At 30.8% G+C, this 20,493-nt stretch overlaps 1 protein-coding gene across 4 annotated transcripts in view; it reads right to left on the minus strand.

Annotated features, from left to right (window-relative positions):
* LOC126884982 (transient receptor potential channel pyrexia-like) overlaps window positions 1–20,493 on the minus strand; it is a 242,069-nt gene that overhangs the window by 33,805 nt on the left and 187,771 nt on the right. For all 4 annotated transcript variants that reach the window (XM_050651366.1, XM_050651367.1, XM_050651365.1 and 1 more), the window contains one exon: window positions 3,253–3,513. In XM_050651366.1, the coding sequence (XP_050507323.1) occupies window positions 3,253–3,513 (261 nt within the window). The remainder of the gene's footprint in view (window positions 1–3,252; window positions 3,514–20,493) is intronic.

A 20,493-nucleotide genomic window follows, 5' to 3' on the forward strand; every position in this document is an offset into this window, starting at 1 on the left:
AGACTATCTGGCCGACTAGAGTCTATCTAGAGTATCTAGAATATATAACTTATACTATCTGACCGACTAGAGTCTATCTAGAGTATCTAGAATATATAACTTATACTATAATAACTATATAATATATAGTCTATCTAGAGACTAGAGTCTATCTAGAGTATCTAGAATATATAACTTATACTATAATAACTATATAATATATAGTTATTATAGTATAAGTTATATATTATATATATATATATATATATATATATATATATATATAGAATATATAACTTATACTATAATAACTATATAATATATAGTTATTATAGTATAAGTTATATATTCTAGATCCTCTAGATAGACTCTAGTCGGTCTGATAGATCTGACCGACTAGAGTCTATCTAGAGTATCTAGAATATATAACTTATACTATAATAACAATATAATATATAGTTATTATAGTATAACTTATACTATAGTAACTATATAATATATAGTTATTATAGTATAAGTTATATATTCTAGATACTCTAGATAGACTCTAGTCGGTCAGATAGTCTAGCGGTCTGATGCGCTCAATCGCCAAATCTAGAGGATATGAAATCTAGAGAATAATTATTGTACTTTCTTTCAGATCGTCTGACAGAAAATCAATCTGCGTTTGCTTTGCTTTCTGATCGTTTATAATACAGTTTCTTATGTATGTGATTACGCATTATAGTCTAGTAAAATAAAATTTCACTACATGTAAAACAAAATGTAAATTGGTACAGGTTAAAACAAATTTTATATCAAAGTTTAGGTGGGTACAAAAGATATTTTCAAGAAAGTATCCAAATCACACAAGGGGATCATTCTTTAAATAATTAAAAAGGGGTCATTTTTGCAAAAAAATTACTTTTTTAACTGCTGAGGTCATTCAATTACTAATGAAGGTCTATAGGATTATTTTCTGCAAAGTTGAAGGGTCAATATTTCACATATAACTTACTAAATTAAATTTGGCCCCCTATTTATTTAAATAATTATACATGAAACTTTAAAAACAAATTTGCAAAAATTATTTTTAGCGTTTTAAATAAGCACTATAAAATATCTTATTTTACAGGAAAAGTTGCACTATGTTATCAGTATTAATCAAAAAAAATTAGTCCAAAAATATTTAATATTTTTTGAGATATTAAATTTGTTTATTAAATGTTACTCTATTTTCAATTGCAAAAACGCGGTTGTTGCCAAAGAAATATTCACCTATATTAAATCTTATTAGTTTTATTTTATATATATTTTCGATAAATGTATTGATAAATTCAAATTTCAATTAAACTTCCCCCTAAAATGACATTTGAAAATTATTCAAATTTGTTTATAATTTGTTTTTTTAATAACGTCGCGGGGATTAAATATTTTGAAATGCCGTTTCGATAATTGGTTTTCTGGGAATTTTTCACTAATTAACACATTTTTTGTCTTTTTTTCCTCTTCTTTTTTTTCTTGGAGTTATATTACAACGGGCCCTTTAAGGGTTAAGTTTCATTAAGAATGTCGAATCTCTAAGTTCTAGACCTAAAAATATTAAGATTGGTCTAAAATCACTTAAATAAAATGTGGCTGGTTACTGAGTTACAGGGTGTTTAATTTAAAAATTAAAAATTATTTTTACCAAGTACTTTCAAATTATTTGACGCATCCTTATCATACTTGTCAGAAAGTGTGGGTACTATACAGTCTACTAAATTGTGACAAATAAAAGTTTCTAGCTACTACTAGAGGCGTACGACAGGATATAGTTAATGGTTGACCCTTTCCAAATTCTACGCCACTGAGGGAATTACTATTTTAGCGAAATTTTTCGATTCTCCAATACTTTATATGTAAATAATATACTCTTTACTGGTAACGATTAAGTCATTAGTTTTCGAGATATTGGACGTTAAAAATGAAACGGCATAGTTATTTTGATTCATTCATTCATTCATTTTAAACTTCCAATATCTCTCAAACTGATGACTTTATCGATACCAATAAAGTTATTTACACACAAAGTATTGGAGAATCGAAAAATTTCGTTAAAATAGTAATTCACTCAGTGGCGCAGAATTTGGGAAGGGTCAATCATTCACTATCCCCTGTCGTACGCCTTTGGCACTAGCTAGAAACTTTTATTAATCACAATTTAGTAGGGTGTATAATAGCCACACTTTCTGCCAAGTATGATAAGGATACGTTAAATAGTTTTAAAGTATCTGGTAACAATAATTTTTAAATTTTTAAATAAAACACCCCGTAACTCATTAAGTAGCCACATTTTATTTAAGAGATTTTAGTTAAATCTTCATATTTTTAGGTCTACAATCTAGATCTCATAGACTCGACATTTTTAATAAAATTTAACCCTAAAAAGGCCCGTAGTAATAAAATTCCAAGGAAAAAAGAAGAAGAAAAAACGACAAAAAAATTGTGTCAATTAGTAAGAAATTCCCAGGAACCCAATTATCGAAACGGCATTTTAAAATACTTAATCCCCGCGACGTTATTAAAAAAACAAATTATAAACAAATTTGAATGATTTTCAAATGCCATTTTAGGGGGAGTTTAATTGACATTTGAATGTATCCATACAATTATCGACAATATACATAAAAATAAAAATAATGAGATCTTAAGCAGGTGAATATTTCTTTGGCAACAACCGCGTTTTTGCAATTGAAAATATAGTAACATTTAAAAAACAACTTCAATATCTCAAAAAATATTAAATATTTTTTGACCAATTTTTTTTGCTTAATACTGGTAACATAGCACAACTTAGTCTGTAAAATAAGATATTTTATAGTGCTTATTTAAAACGCTAAAAATATTTGTTTGCGAATTTGTTTTTTAAGTTTTATATACAATAATTATTTAAATAAATAGGGGGTCAAATTTAATTTAGTAAGTCTTATGTGAAAGATTTACCCTTCAGATTTGTAGAAAAAAATCCCATAGACCTTCATTGATAAGTGAATTACCTCAGCAGTTAAAAAAGTATTTTTTTTGCAAAAATGACCCCTTTTTAATTATTTAAACAATGATCCCCTTGTATGATTTGGATACTTTCTTGAAAATATCTTTTGTACCCACCTAAACTTTGATATAAAATTTGTTTTAACCTGTACGAATTTACATTTTGACTTTTTTTATTTTATTAGGCTATTATTAGTTTATATATTACTACAAAATATGTACAATAATTATTTAAATACTCTCAAAAAAATTAATACTTACAGCAACACCAACCATCAGGTTCATCAACACAATACTTGTTAATATAACAAAAATGAGAAAGATAAATCGCGAAGTAGCTGGTAAAATTTTTGGTGCATCTTCGTCCTCTGCAAACATGTCTCCATACTCGAACTCACCCATCATCATTACAGTGGTTTTCACTAGAGCTCTCCAGGGATCGCTGAATTGGGGAAAGTTGTGGAACTGGACTGAAAAGCTCAAGGTAAAACCAATTAGAAGACAGACATAGGCGCATAATACCTGAAATTAAAAAAACATGGTTTCAGTTTATTTTAATTAATAATATTATGTAAAATATTAAGGGTATGGGTACATAATTCGCAAATATTTTACGGCTATCCCTACCTTATCTGTCTTTACATGGCAAATTACGTGTAGTAAAATTCACACTGGTATGGATATGTACATATTACTAAAATGTCATTCTACTTGACAATGTCATAATTAGCTTAAAGAGATGACTTTTGAATGTCCTTTTTAATAACTGGTAATTTTTGTATAATTGCAAATTATCAATTCAGTTAATAAATGTGATAATTATTTCACTAGCTATGTATTCAGTGATTGTAATAATTTATATGTACCTACAACAAAAACTAATACTCAATCGAGAAAAGAGGAAAAGTGTTAAGTGATTTTTTAAAAATATATTGTTACTATGGAACGCTTACAATTTTGAACAGCTTTTACAACAAAATACTTGGATCACAGAATATATCTTGATGTATTCTCTGCTTCTATCTTCCATAAATAATACGCAATAAATAACTTTTTATAAAGTTCACCTCTTAAATCAATTATTTATCAAATACACTATATATCAATATTATTTGATCAACAACTAAAAATATTCCCGATTCATGTCAAATAATTATTTAAAATTGTCACTGATTGTCAGTGTCTGACTGACAATATTCTATTCGACTAAGTGCGTTGTATGACAAAGATAGATTTGGATAATATTGCCACGGACATTGTGTTCATTTTTTTCGAATCCTGAAAAAACCAATAAATATTTTTGAAAAATGTAAACGCAGAATGAAAGACTAAATTATTACCGAGGTCCGAAAGTCCCTTAGAATAAATAAAAAGTTTATTTTGAATGATATATTTGAAATTAAAAATAACACTAAATTTTCTCTTAGTTTTTCACCCCTATAACTTATTAAAATAAACATTATAGAAGTTCTCAGGGACTTTCGGCCCTCGCTAATAACGTAATCTTTCATTCTGCGTTTAAATTTTTTAAAAATACTTATTAGTTTTCTCAGGATTCGAAAAAAATGAATCCCCATTTGAATAGCATTGCAGCCGAAAAAACGTACCGATCCTCTTAAGCCAAAATATTAGAGGAAAGTAACCAACTATGGAATAGTGTCCTAATATGGAAATCCTTGATTTCTCCGAAAATATAAGTTGGAAGCGCAATAAAAGACCATCCTCTATTTCAGTCGCTCTCTTTATTATCGTATTCACACCTCTGTGTCAGATGCGCGAACGATACGTGTCTAGCAGGCGCGTTTTGCTTTATCGTCTCGCAGAAAATTTCAAAGGTAAATATATTCAACGAGTATTATTGGTTATTGTTATTATGCAGGAACACAGAGTTGTTATGCTATTGAGTATATCGATAGTACCTTTATTTTAATATTTTATGACCTTCTGTAATTAAAACATTGCGACTTGAAAAAATGCTGATACTAGTTTAAACTAATGTACAAATATAGACAGCCGTTGGTGCCTAATTATGGAATAGAGGATTAAGTGCGTAATGTGTGGGCTTATTATGATTGTGCTGATCCAGAGTTTCATACATGGATCTGTGGTATCTGCAAGTGAATTAAGCTACTTCTTTCATTTTTCACAATTTTCTTATTTAAATTTATTTGATCTCAGATGTTTATGTCTATTTTTGTTATCGATATGTTGGTTTATGCCTATATTCTATATATGCGAACCTATTCCATATTTGGTTACTCATTTGGGGTTTTGTTTTTGTGTTCGATTTTTTTTGTTAATTAAGATATTTAATAGAAGGATTTTAATTACTACATAAAAATATATGACTGATTTTTCATAACATTAAACTGTTTTTATTTCTATATAATCCAGTCGGGTTAGACGAATAACGGGCCTAACCTTGCATTAGGAGCTGCCCCAAATTTTATTTTTCTAATATTTAGGGAGGGTCAATATTAGTACAAATTTAAAATCTCGACTGAGTTCCACCGTTGCGTTAGCCGCCATCTTGATTTTAAACCAGAACCGTTTTTGCTCAATATCTCCGCCATTTTCAATTTTTTGACAAAAAGTGTAAAAACTGAAATTGTTGAAGGTGCGATTTTCTATAATTTCATTTATTATAATTTTTTTCGTGCGGTCGATATTATCCGAGTTATGAGGGGAACATAGTGAGAGTTGGAGCATAATTATTGAATTATTGAATTATCTCGTTTATTATTAGTTTTGCAACTAATATGTACCTATATAAAAATGAAGAGGATTAAATTCTACACAATTTGGGTCTCTTTGATTTTTTTGATAAAATTAATATTTAAGGTAGTACGTATGCGGTAATTGCGCGAGCGTAAGGCCGGATTGATTTTATAGCAATTGTTTTTGTTCAATATCTAGGCCATTTTCAACTAAAATTGTTCAAAATATAATTTCCTACAATTTCTTTTTAACATTTTTTTCATGCGGTTGATATTTTCCGAGTTACATGGGAAAATACTAAAAAGTGGTGGGGGGAGCAAAATTATTGAATTGAATTTTGTTTCCGAGCTGTCCCAAATTTTATAATTCTATCCTTTAGGAGAGATTAATATTAGTGTAAATTTAAAATCTCGACTGAATTCCGCGGTTGCATTAGCCGCCATATTGATTTTAAATGAGAACTGTTGTTGCTTAATATCTCCGCCATTTTCAACTTTTCGACATAAATGGTGGGAAAGAAAATTGTTGGAAATGCAATTTCCTACAATTTCTTTGGCACAATTTTTTTATACGGTCAATATTCTCCGAGTTAAGGGGGAAAATAATGGAAGCGGAGGGGAAGCATAATTATTGAATTGTCTCATTTATTATTAAATTTACGACATAATTGTACATAAACAAAAATAAAGAGAATTATATTTTATACAATTTTTGAAACTTCCAATGAAACATCGACCAAACTAAATATATAAACGACATAAAAAGACATTATAATATGCATTAAATTTTGGACCCTGTTGGGGGGAATTTTCCCATTTCCCCCCTTGTAGACCTGCCACTGGTTCTCTCGAAAAATTGTAGTAAATCTTAATTGCAACAATTTCAGTTCTTACACTTTTTGTCGAAAAGTTGAAAATGACGGAGATATTGAACAAAAACCATTGCTACAAAATCAATCAGGTCTTACGCTCGCACCTTTACCACATACGTACTACCTTAAATATTGATTATATCAAAAAAATGTACGGCATCAAAATTGTACAAAATTTAATTATCTTCATTTTTGTATAAATATATATTTGTTGTAAAACTAATAATAAACGAGATAACTCAATAGTTCCATAATTATGCTACAACTGCCAATATTTTCCCCTCATAACTCGGAAAATATCGACCGCACGAAAAAAATTATAATATATGAAATTATAGAAAATCCCATTTTCAACAATTTCAGTTTCTACACTTTTTGTCAAAAAATTGAGAATGGCGGAGATATTGAGCAAAAACCGTTCCAGTTTAAAATCAAGATGGCGGCTAACGCAACGGCGGAATTCAGTCGATATTTTAAATTTATACTAATATTGATCCTCCCTAAATAGTAGAAAAATAAAATTTGAGGCAGCTTCTAATGCAAGGTCAAATGCTATCCCGACTGGGCTAATAAAGGTATTTTTTTATATCCCCAAAACAAAATGGTATTCCATAATAAATTGGCGACTTTTCTCTATCCTGTTTCCAATTATTATTATGGGTAAAAGCGAATTACCCTGTATGTGACTATTGAAAAATATTTGTAAACACTTATGGGACTATGTAATATACATTAATATCCATAACAAATAATAAATAAGTCTTAAGTCTCATATATCTTAATATTAGAGAACATTAATTTGTAATTAACATACCAACCGAAATTGTAATTTACTCTATCTCTTATAACTTTATCTTGTAATTATTGTATTTTGTCCTCCCTCTAATATCCCTCAGTACTTTATTCGCTTAAAAAATAAAAAAAAGGTAATAATATGTATTAAAACCCTAAATATACTTAAAACCATGATTTAGGAAGACCCTAATTGCAAGTAAAGATCAAAAATATATTCGAAAACGGCTACAAGCACAAACTTTCCCTAGTGGGGATGACGAAGAACAAGAATTGGATGCACAACTTAGACTAAAGGTTTCTAAATATTATCATGCACTCATCGTTTCTAGCACGTAGCGTTTAGTTTCCGAAAAATATTGATTTTAATGGTTTTAAATATGAACAATTCACACTGTCCGGAACGTATCGTATCAAACACCTCTTTGTAAAATCAGGTTTTGTGGAGACTACGCTACGTGCCGGAAACGATGAATGCATGATAATATCGCCGGTACGAATCAAGAATGACGTAACTGCAAAAAGCAAAATTTCTCAGGAGAGCAAAAAAAAACGATTTATAAATATTTAAAATAGGGATTAAATGAGGAGAAATCGTCCAGGAGCATCGGTATGGCGTTTATTGTTACAACGGTGGCTTTTATTTTTATCCCTAATAGTTCGAATTTCCTTATCTTAACTTAATCCCCCCATTTCAACACTTTTTACAGTGGCGTCATTCTTCATCTAAAATTTTTTAAATATTTAAAATAGTGATTAATACACAATAACCGTCCGGAGCATCGGTATGGGGTTTATTCTTAAAATGATGGCTTTTAGTTTCTTCCCCATTGGTCCGAATTTCATTATCTCAATTTAATCCCCCCATTTTCAACACTATCTACAGTTGCGTCATTCTTGATCTGAAAATTTTTCTGTATAAAAAATATATTAAATATTTATTATGCCATTTATTCTTACAGCGATGACTCCTATTTTCATCCCTATTGTTCCGAATTTCATTATCTTAATTTAGTCCTCCCATTTTCAACATTATTTACAGTTGCGTCATTCTTCTTCTGAAACAAGGTCTAAAATAATGTGTATTTCCATAACGACGCAACTACCCTGTGGTGGCTTAGCATATAGTTACAGTTCTATCGCTTTTGTATTATCTGTATACAGTATTTTAGAAGTTAATTACGCAATAAACAGGAATTGACAAAATTGGCAGGTACGTCATTCTTATTCAGGACCGGCAAGATGTAGAAACCTTAAAGAAAGACACTCGAATGGAGCCTGAATTATTAAAATGGACGAAAAATGTTCTCCAGTGCAGCTTCTTGAGATACGTGTCGGAAACACGACCTGACAATTGTGGACAAAAAATAATTGCTCGATACAGCGAAGATGAAAATCCTTTGAAAAATCGATGGTAAGGGACTATGGGACAGGTGGAGAACATTTATAACTAGGTAAGAAACAGAAGAGTAGAATGGAGTAATTACATAAGCCAAATGACAACAAATAGAGTAGTAAGGACAGCGAGAGACATTTTCTCAATAGGAAGAGGATCAGTGGAAAGACCACGAAAACCATGGAACGAGAACTTGCTGGAGACACATTGAAAAAACCGACAGAGTTATGTCAATAGGTACAAAGAGAAGAAGAAAGAAAACATCTTTTATATAAAATTTTTTTTATTTGACCAGCCCTTTGGTGTGCAGTGTAGTATTGAAACAGATAATATTCTCTATATTTTTGAATCGTTGATAAACAATAACATCATGCAAATATTTATTGTATATCATTCACGGACACAACTGCATGATATGCAGACAGTCATTTTTCTTTGTAAATTTCTGCATATGCAGTCGTGTCCATGAATGGGATATCAAAGTAACTTATATGCATCACAGAGAGGTGTTGAAATAAATTTGTCAATGGACGAGCAGCTATAAACATTCTTGGGTTTAATTCTTTTGTTTGGGCTCAACCGATTGCCAAGTATAAGGTTGTATTGGTCGAATATTGCGAATTTTCATTACCACCTAGCCTCACGTGGGATGACAATGAAACGTTTTTTTAATACTAAAATTGATCTTTTATATTAACTTATATTTAGACTTTTATTCATAACGTAACAAATTGGGGTAAAAAGGTAATAAAGAGATTGTAAAGATATTTATACTTCCTAGAAACTCCTGAACATTAAAATAGCCTTGGTTACTTTTTTCTTAGTGGTAAACTATTTTGCAAAGTTTAAGCCTATATTACATTTACTACATTATTTACTTAATGCACATTGGTATAATACTTTACCACCTTCTAAAATATAGTCTCACTATTTTTATTAAACTTTATACTAGGGCAGTCAATGAAGGTATTTGGCTCCGAATTCCATCCTACTACATCGATTTACTTGATATTTTTACAGTAAGTAGGGAATAGCTCAAGAAACAAATTCTACCCTATGCCGATGTGCGCTTTTATCTTGGGGGTGGTTTTCACCCCTTCTCGGAGGTGAAAACTGTTTTGGTTAAAATAGCCACGGAAGAGGCTGGAGAACCCAATTTTAAGCAAAAACTGTTTTATAACTATTTCTTGAAAACTCAATACTTTTTGAGTTATTCGTGGTTGAAAATTGGCCACTTGCATTGAAAAATGACACCGTTTCGGACGGATTTTTGCGAATACCTTAAAAATTATGCATCTACCAAAAAAAAACTGTATAAAATACTTCTGTAGGCTATAAAAAACAAAGCGATTCGTTCCTACATAAATCTTCTAGTTAAAATGCAAAGAGGGATATGTTAGGTAAAAAGAGTTTATTTTTTTGCTGCATGCTCAAATCAGTGTATTTAACTTGAAATAACAGAGAAACTGTCGATTGTAGGGGTATAATCATAATAATAACTTTTGTAGTGCCTGAAAAGGCCTTCTAAGCGAGATATTCTGCAAAAATTTTATGACTAATGTATTTTAAGAAGAAATGAGAAGATTATTTAACCCCTCATCCATCAGAATTTAAATATATATCGTTTTCCTTCTACAATACTTTTTATTATAGTGTTGTTTCTATGTTTAAAAAGTTGGACTGGATTAAAATGAATGTTCCTTGAAGAAAATAAGATCAAATTATAGAGCGCAATTTTAAATTTTCTTAAAAATCTTAATTTTCCTCCATGTAACTCGAAAAAGATAAGAGATACGAAAAAAATACCACACAAAAATGTAGGGCTTTTTCAGATAAAAATTTCCTTTTTCTTTTTCATTACTGTATCTCCTATCATTTTCAAGTTATATGGAGAAAAAGGAAGATTTTTAAGAAAATTTAAAACTGCGCTGTAAAATTTTATCTTTTTTTTTTTCAAAAACCATTCATTTTAAACCCGTCCAACTTTTTGAACATAAAAATAACACTATAATAAAAGGTATTGTGAAAGGAAAACGATGAATTTACATTTTGGTGAATGGGGGTTCAAATTGATTCTCATTTTTTCTTAAAATACATTAGTTATCAATTTTATTTGCAGGATATCTCGCTTAGTTTTAATGTAATGGACCTTTAATATAGCTCATTTTATACGACTTTTAAACTACTACAAAAGGTATTAGTAGCATTATACACCTAAAATCGACCATTTCTCTGTTATTTCAATTTGAATACACCAATTTGAGAATGTACCAAAAAACAAACTAATTTCATCTACCATATCCCTTTTTGTATAATAACTGGAAGATTCATGAAGGTAAGTGCCTCTTTGTTTTTTTATAACCTACAAAAATGTTTATTAAAGTTTTTTAGTTAGATGCATAGTTTTTAAGGAATTCACAAAAAACCGGTTGAAAAGGTATTATGTTTCAATGAAAATGGGCAATTTTCAACCACGAATATTTCAAAAATAATAAGTTTTCAAAAAAAAATATAGAGCAGTTTTTGCTTAGAATTAGGTTCTCTAGAGAATTCCGTGGTAATTTTAACCAAAAAATTTTCCACCCCTACGAAGGGGTGTGAACCACCCCCAAGATAAAAGCACACATCGGCATTGGGTAGACTTTGAATTAGGAGATAAGTAGAGGCTAGGCCCAAAATTACATTAAAATCCATGCAGTAGGATAGAATTCGGAGGTAATATCTTATTCTGGCTCCCATTGACTGGCGTATTGTGTTACATGTTATATAGAGGACTGTAATAAATACTATTTACCTAAAGAAGACTGTGAATTCACGATATGAATAATTTGCCCTATAAAAGGTTAAAAATGGAGTTAAAAACTTTATAACATACAAAATAAAAACGTAAAAAAATCCCACAAATACTTCTTAAAACTGATACTAAGGGGAATCGAGCAAAATGCAAAATTTGGATGCATGTCAAAATTTTCAATGTATTTATTTTTTTCGAATACTGAAAAAACTAATAAATATTTTTGAAAAATTTAAATGCGGAATGAAAGACTTCATTATTACCGAGGGCCGAAAGTCCCCGAAAGGTTCTATAATGTTTACTTTAATAAGTTGCAATGAAAATGAAAGAGAAAATTTAGTGTGAGTTTTAATTGCAAATATTTTATTCAAAAGACACTTTTTATTTATTCTAATTTACCTTTGGCCCTCGGTAATAAAGTAGTCTTTTATTCTGCGTTTAAATTTTTCAAAAATACTTATTAGTTTTCTCAGGATTCGAAAAAAACTAATACATTTAAAACACATTAAAAATTTTGACATGTGTCCAAATTTTGCATTTTGCTCCTATCCGTTCCCCTTAATAAATTAAAAAACAAGACAGAATATTAAGTAAACTATAATTATTTAATACCTGCTTTTAAAGGAACAAAAGCAAAAGCTGTAGTTTCATGGTTGGAAATTTCTCTACAAGTTCTGTCTGTCAATACACCTGTTCCTACTGAGGGATGGATAAATCAAGGAATATTATAAAGAGACCTTTCGTCGAAACCGAAGGGAAAGCTTAGCGCTAGAAAGACGTAGGCATGGATTACCTGAAAAATGGAAACTCGGTCAATATGGATCTCGGGAGTTTAGGAATCTTTGGTTATGTGACGAGGGACTTTGCAAGTTTGCTGAAAGTTTGTTTTTGGCGATCGATAGACGACGGTATTGTTCCGCAGGCTTCTACAGGACGTTGTAGCAACTTCTCGAACAATGTGTATTTAGCGAACTTATTGTTTATACGGCGTCCACAGAACGTTAAGTCAATAATCGACACATATTATGAACTTGAAATTAGCTAAAAAGAATGTGGCTTGTGACTAACTAAAATGAATGTAAAAAGAATGTGGCTTGTTGAGTAAAACATTTTTAAAAATTGTTGGATTCGACCATTACTTGATGCAAATTCATTTTGACTAACAATAAAATACTAAGAACTTTGGTTTTCAATACTTTCACATAATTTGTTACAAGTTTATTTCACTACAGCTGTTTCGGTAGAGTGCTTTTCTCAAACGATATATTTTACTATACAGGGTGTCACCACTACGCGACGAAAGATTAAAGCGAAATAGTAAAAAATTTGAAAAAAAATTTTAATTATTGGTTGGTAAGTTGATAAAATCTACATTTTAAAATTATTTTGAAATACACAGGGTGTCCCAATAAATGGCGGCGTTTCAAAGTTATATTTTTTCTTATGGAACAACCTATATGTACAGAGTTTTCTGAGTTATGGTGACTTTTCTTAAAATGTAAAGTTTTAAAAGAAGGCTTATTCTCAAGTTATTTAAGAAATTATAAAAAAAATACTTTTACATCTAAATATTTGGATATTGGTTGAATGTATTTCATGATTAATTGTTACACATTTATTTACAGTGTGTTCAAAATTTACAGTTTTATTATTGGATTATTCAATGTGTCATATGATTCTTATTTTAAATGGAACAAAATGTATATTAATAAATAATTATACTAAACAAATCTACCCCTTTCGAATGGTATATGGATGTCCTATACCTAGTTGTCATAGTTTTTGCGTAATTTACAATTATTAAATTTCTTGTAATTATTTTATAATGAATGTATTCCATGATTGATTATTACACATTTATTTACAGGGTGTTCAAAATTTACAGTTTCATTATTGGATTATTTAATGTGTCATATGATGCTTATTTTAAATAAAACACCATGTATGTTAATAAATTATTAAACTAAACACAGGTTCCTCTTTTGAATGGTATTGGTATGTTCCATAACTAGGAGTCATAGTTTTGCGTAATTTACAAATTTCTTAATCGGTAAATTGATTTTAAAAATAATATTTATGCACTCTCGATTTTTAAACTCTACGAAATAAATGTTTGTTTACTGTATCATAATGAAATGAAAATTATGTCTATTTTCTAGACCATTATTATGAAAAGTAGGTAGATTGGTCTGTATACAATACATTTAAAAAAAATCAGGATCTGCTCCAAAGTCTAAAGTTCATAAACGATAAGTTAAATATTTATCATAATCCTGTTCGGTCTAATATTGGTGTAGTTGAGTTTTATACGGAAATAGTGGTTTCTCTTAAGTATTCTAACAGTTGTTTGACTGATTTTCCCAAAATTTTTTCTTTACTAGTACTTGGGTTTTCCGTAACAGAAAGCAGGACATCAAGTTCCTTGACGTGATCACAAATAACTGGTTTATTTTTATTTAACTTTCCGAAATTTCTCAAAATCGTTCGTTTTGGGTGTCTTCTATCAGGATACCTATTTTTGAGCGTAAACTTAAGAAAGTAAGATACAATTTTGCAAACACTCCCCAATGCAAAGTACCATGTCTACTCTTTCTCAGATAACGTGGTTATTCATTTTTAGGAACAATTAAATTTGAATATCATACACGGATATTTATATTTTTGATAATTACCAGACCGTACTGTCATAAAATGACGATGTCATACAATGAGATACATCTTTTGTCTTAAAATCGATTTACAGATTAAGAATTTAAATAATTGTAAATTACGCAAAAACTATTAGACCTAGGTATAGGGCATCCATATACCATTCGAAAGAGGTGACTTCGTTTAATATAATCAATAATTAATATACATAGTGTTCCATTTAAAATAAGCATCATATGACACATTGAATAATCCAATAATGAAACTGTAACACCCTGTAAATAAATGTGTAATAATCAATCATGGAATACATTCAACCAATATTTAACTATTTAGATGTAAAAGTTTTCTTAACTTGAGAATAAGCCTTCTTTTAAAACTTTACATTTTAAGAAAAATCAACATAATTCAGAACACTCTGTACATAGGTATAGGGAAGCCTTATGAAACTATAGCTTATTTCTTGCGGACAATTAAAAAATGCAATAAAATACAGGATGTTCCATAAGAAAACATATAACTTTGATACGCCGCCATTGATTGGGACACCCTGTATATTTCAAAATAATTTTAAAATATTTTATCAACTTACAAACCACTAATTAAAAATGTTTTCCAAATATTTTACCATTTCGCTGTAATCTTCCGTCGCGTTAGTGGTGACTCACCCTATATATCTGCACTTCTAAGTTCTGGTTGAGGAGTGAGGAGCTGTTTGTCACGAGTTGGTCATTCAGAATTGCATCTGTATTTTTTAATTTATTGATATTCATGGATTCGATTAAAGATAGCTCAACGCTTTTATTTTGAATATTAAGAATTTAAAACTGTTCAAGACAAGAATGATTATGATCTAAAAAGTGAAGTGCCTACGTTGAATCTGCTTTTCTATTATTGAAAGCCGATTTGTGCCAGTCTGCCCGATGTAAGTTTGTGGATAGTCACTAGGGATGGGAAAAACCTGCCGGTTTAAACTTAAAACCGGTTTTTTACTTCGCAATAACCGGTTTTACCGGTTGTTTTTTTGTCCCGGTTATAACCGGTTTTTTCTTTTAAAAGTAAAAACCGGTTATCAGGTTTTTACGGTGATAAGGATTAGGTTAGGTATTATTTCGGATCCCAATCATAATTACTATTCTCTAGTAATCATTCAAAACAAAACTATAATACAAATTTTATTTTATTTTATAAAATACAGAAGCAAACTGAAAGTGCAATCTCACATCAGCCAGAAACAATTTATTATAATATTTCCTTGAAAAGGTATTTGTAATCATAATATTTACATAAGATGTGATCTGGTTGAGTGAGACGCAAACATCATCTATTTTTCACAGTTAACTCTTGACATTGAAAGTGGGTGAATGCCTTTTTCTGATTACCAAAAATAATGCTCTGAATATGAATATCGAATTACTGATTACGAATACGAATCTCCAAGAATTTCGCTACGTTTTCAAAACGATACACTCATACAAGAAGTATTAAATGAGTTAAAATGTACCTATTCTCCAAATATACACACGTGTTAAAAGTAATACATTATGTTCTTTCGATAGTACTAATTTTGATCATATTGATATCGAGTCGAATGGAGTATCGCAAACTAAAGTGTATTGTAAATGTGACTTTGTAACCTATTGGATTAAAAAAAACCGAAAACCGGTTTTCACAAAAACGCCGGTTATAACCGCCAGGTTAAACCGTAAGCAAAAAAACCGGTATAACCGAAAACCGGTGTTTTGTCAAAAACCGCCATCCCTAATAGTCACCACATGTCAATAGTTTATGTACAGCACTCTGTAATTGCGTTTTTCTTTTGGCTCTTATGTTCTTAGGCTATTTTTGCTTAAGTTGTTATTTGTTCTGAAAGCTAGTGTTATTCCTTTCTTTTTTGTATGTTTGGCTATTTTTGTTGATATTTGCCTGTATATGTGATAGACGAGAAGATACTTGGTTTTTTGATGTGGTGGTGGAAGTAGTAGTTTCAGGGCTTTCTTTTGCAGTGTTTGCTTTAGAATTTTGTAAAGACTTCTGTTCGTACAACGAACAAATAATTAACAAAATTCTGAAAGAAATACTGCAAAAGAAAGCCCTGAAATTATTCTTTTCCTCACCACAGAAAAATCTAATGAAAATACATTCTGATCTGTCACATGTACAGGCCAGATAAAAAGAAAGTAATAACACAAACTTTTGAGAAGAAACAACAACTTAAGCAAACACATTAAGAACAAGAAGAGCCAAAATAAAAAGCAATTACAGAGCGGTTTATAAAAACTGACATGTGGTAACTCTCCCAAAACTTACATTGGTCAGACCAGCAGAATCTTTGACAAAAATGTATAGCAGAACACAAGGGAGCTTTAAATAACAGAAAAACAGATTCTGCAAATGCACTTTTCATCTTCTCGATCATAATAACTCCTTTAAAAAACAGATTCAAATTCTTCATATTCAAATGTCTATGGAAATCAATAAACTAAAAAATACAGATACAGTTCTAAATGACCAACTCGAGACAAACAACTACCCACTTCTCAATATATCGCACCCTCAGTGCAAGACTGCAGTAACTCAAAAATTTTACGAAAATGATGTAATCATGGAATTCTATTGTAAACATACATATCTATCCCCTGTAAAACTTTAGTAACTTTCAAATGCTTAACCAGCTAAATATTACAACAACAACAGTTTAACTTTTTTGCCTTTTTGAATATAAGTTCCGTGCAAAACTGTTGTAACTCTAATGTAACAGAGTTACAACAGTTTTGCACGGAACATTGCAATGGCTTCGATAACAAGCAATGGAAGGCACGAAAAAAGTAAGATATTTGTTATCATAATATCCATTTCTGTGGTGTTTAATTTTAATATACTACGTAATCCATTAACGGCCGAGACAATAAAAAAATATTTACGAAACCAAACTACTCATGTAAATTTTATGTCCTTTGTGTGACATTATATTTTCCATAAGATGTGTGCGATGTCGTTTGACCATTTATTTGTTAGATTGGACTAAAAACACATAAATTAAGACTAATTCTTTACGACCAAAAAGTATTTTTTCTCATGAAAGGAAAAGCAGTTATCTTAAAACTTGTATATTGACAATACTGACAGGTCAAAAATATCTATTCTCAGAAAACTTGCCAAAGAACAGCCAAAAATTCAAATGGAAAAAAGAAAGATTTGGTATACTTATGCCATTCGGGTATGATACCAGAAGCCCACCAAAGTTTTTATAAAAATATTTGGTACAAGATGATCGACGAGAAGAGGACAACTACGGGAAAACCTGTCAGTAAGGGCCACTAAAAATGAAAGAACTATTATCCGATATAAAAAGGTGGTTGGTATTGCCAGTTTTTGTAGTCTAGATATACATAATTGGTTTTGGGGAATTTTTAAACTGACCATTAGTACAGGTGTCCGATGTTGGCAGGTGGCCGGTAACACAGGTTTTCCTGTAAAAGTAAATGTGTCTCCACTTTTACAATTTTCTCTATTGTACAACTAATTTACAACTATTGTGAACTTTGAAATTCTAATACTAAATGTGTAGTGATTAACAATTTTTTCCGTGCAAAAGTGTTGTAACTTTGAAATTCCTAATTTTTTTGCATTAATATTATTTTATTTAAATTTATATTTTTGGTTAATGTAATATAGGCTGAAAAGCATGCAAAATCATAATTAAATGTTAATTTTTCTTAAAAATTGTGTCTTATTTCACCGATATTAGCACGAAAATAAACAAAACGGTCTTTATCTCGAAACTTACTTATTTTGACTTACTGCAGTCTTGCACTGAGGGTGCGATATTCAGTAACAGACTTTTAAGAGCAGACACATACACAAATACATCACTGGAGAAAAGTACTCTGCTGAAATAGCTGTAGTGACATTCACGTGTAAAAAATATGGAAGTATTGAAAATAAAAAATTTCACTGTTTTATTGTTAGATAAACCGTTTTTAGTAGAAATTTTTAAACAGTATGGTATTGACCAAAAAATAAACATTAATCAATCATAATATCGTACGCCATATAAAATACGGTGTCTGTTAAACATGTGAACATAAAAAACAAACATTATACTGGAATGATGTCTCATAAAGTAGAATGTTACGAAAACAAACAAAACCTCAGATTAGATCTACGAGTGAAGACTATACGGGGAGCACTATTACAGTTTAAAAACGATTAGATTCGGGTCTTGGAATATTTTTAGTCTACAGTCTACAGTTAAATAAGTATAGAGTTGAAAGATTTACTTATTATCCAACGAGAACACATTTATTAAGAGATTGGGAGAAAAGAATAAAGGATGAAAGAAGTAGGCGACAGTTCATTACGTGTAGAAATGTGTAGGAAAAAATAAAATAACTGGAGTTGGTATACTTGTTGATATATAAATAAAAAAGAGAAGGATAATGTCAGGGAATTTTTAACTTACTAAGACGGGACACCGCTAAGGACTTAATTTTGTTTTTGTATGCTCTCCAAGGAGATAATAATATCCTTAGGGCATATTTACTAAGGAGAAAGGTACAACTTTCTACGACTCATAATGGAAGGGAAAGTGGAACGAAGAAGAGGTCTAGAAGGAAATGCTTCTGGCTGAAGAACGTAAGACTCTGGACAGGCATGGACACATACTCAATATTAAGAACAACTCAAGAGATAGAGAGAGGGAGAGATAGAGAAAAAGAGAGGAGAGGGAGAGAGCAATTTGCTGTAGTTATTGCCATATACCCAACCTTCAGTAATGGAGAAGGCACCTTAAGAAGATTGTTCCCCAAGTTGCACTGGATGATACTGAGAGAAAAGATTTTTTTGATCGATTAGAATACATATTTTACCACTAAAGATATTTCGTATCAAAGGAGAGAATCATAATAATAGTTAGTTTTATGAACGCATAGAGAGCCTGCCGGTTTTAGAGGTTTAGCTACTTTTAAGCTTAAAAAACTCTTGGATAAAGAAAAACTAAATATACTACACGAACTTATGTTAACTTACTTGCACCCAGCAGGTGCAAACCTTGATGTAGAAATGCGACAATTGAGATGTCATTTCTGGTAAGGAGGGACGGATGCGTTATTACTGCTACAGGCCAGCTGCGACTCAATTAAATCTATGCTTGTCTTTAACAAACCCCACCAACTCAAAACAAGACAACATCGGGAGTCAAACGTGGCAAATGCCTATTACATATACACCGATGGCTCCAAAATGTAAGAAGGCTCAAGATGCGGGATATACTCCACATCACTGAACCTAAGTATAATATAGGCTAAAAACAAAAATTCCAGCGTAGTCCAGACGGAACTGGCTGGTATCTCCATAGCCGCAAAAGAGATAATCCAAAAAGTCATAGCCGGTAAAACCATAATAAGTTTCGGATGGTAACAACATCATCATGAAGTGGGTTAAAGAATACCGTGGAAATAAAGGCAACTGGCATTGCTGACCAGATAGGAAATCAGCATGTCTATGACTCTTAGGACCTGGTGATCTTTTTGGCTGGCCAACTACAATCCCGGAAATTGCCAAATGTCACTCCCACACAGAAACCGTGAAAAAATGGGAAGAAGGGCAAGGATGTAAACTTGCCAAAATAATACCAGTCAGTCTCAGAATAATACTTACCCGTGACCAGGAGAATCTCCACTTGAGATGAATGGCAGAAGCTGTAAAGGCACCTTACAGTATAATGCCATATTCAAGTATGTAACCCTCATTATTTTCAGATACTCCTATCTTGTTTTATGCTAACTAAAAAACCTCTCGCAGTACTAACTATATTCTGAAATAAATGTTTAATCCGGGAACACTCGCGCTCTCTTCTGTCGCGTAATCGGTCGCGCGTTGGATTTTATCTAACAATACAAATTTAAATACAAATTTGCAACAAATTTTTATTTTACAGTAGTATTTTTATTTACTTTCTATGTTAGAAATATTATTTCTAACAATTATTAAAGCTAATTGGCTCTCCCCAAAGCCATAAATTCCACAAAAAGAAGAAGAAAAAGAAATAGAAGAAAAAGAAGACGAAGAAGAAGAAGAAGAAGAAGAAGAAGAAACATCCTACGCATTGCTACACCCTTCCTCGAGGCACTTACGAGTGGAAAGTTATGTTGCAAAATTTTTCATCAAGTTATCGCTAAAAAGGATAAAATGTTAGATTTTTTCTAGCTTCGCGACTGCTCCCGGGTTAATATTATTGTATTAAACAGAAAAGCATAATCCCAATTTTCAACAACCTCT

Source organism: Diabrotica virgifera, chromosome 5 (genome assembly GCF_917563875.1).
Source record: "Diabrotica virgifera virgifera chromosome 5, PGI_DIABVI_V3a".
NCBI classification, from domain to species: Eukaryota; Metazoa; Arthropoda; class Insecta; order Coleoptera; family Chrysomelidae; genus Diabrotica; species Diabrotica virgifera.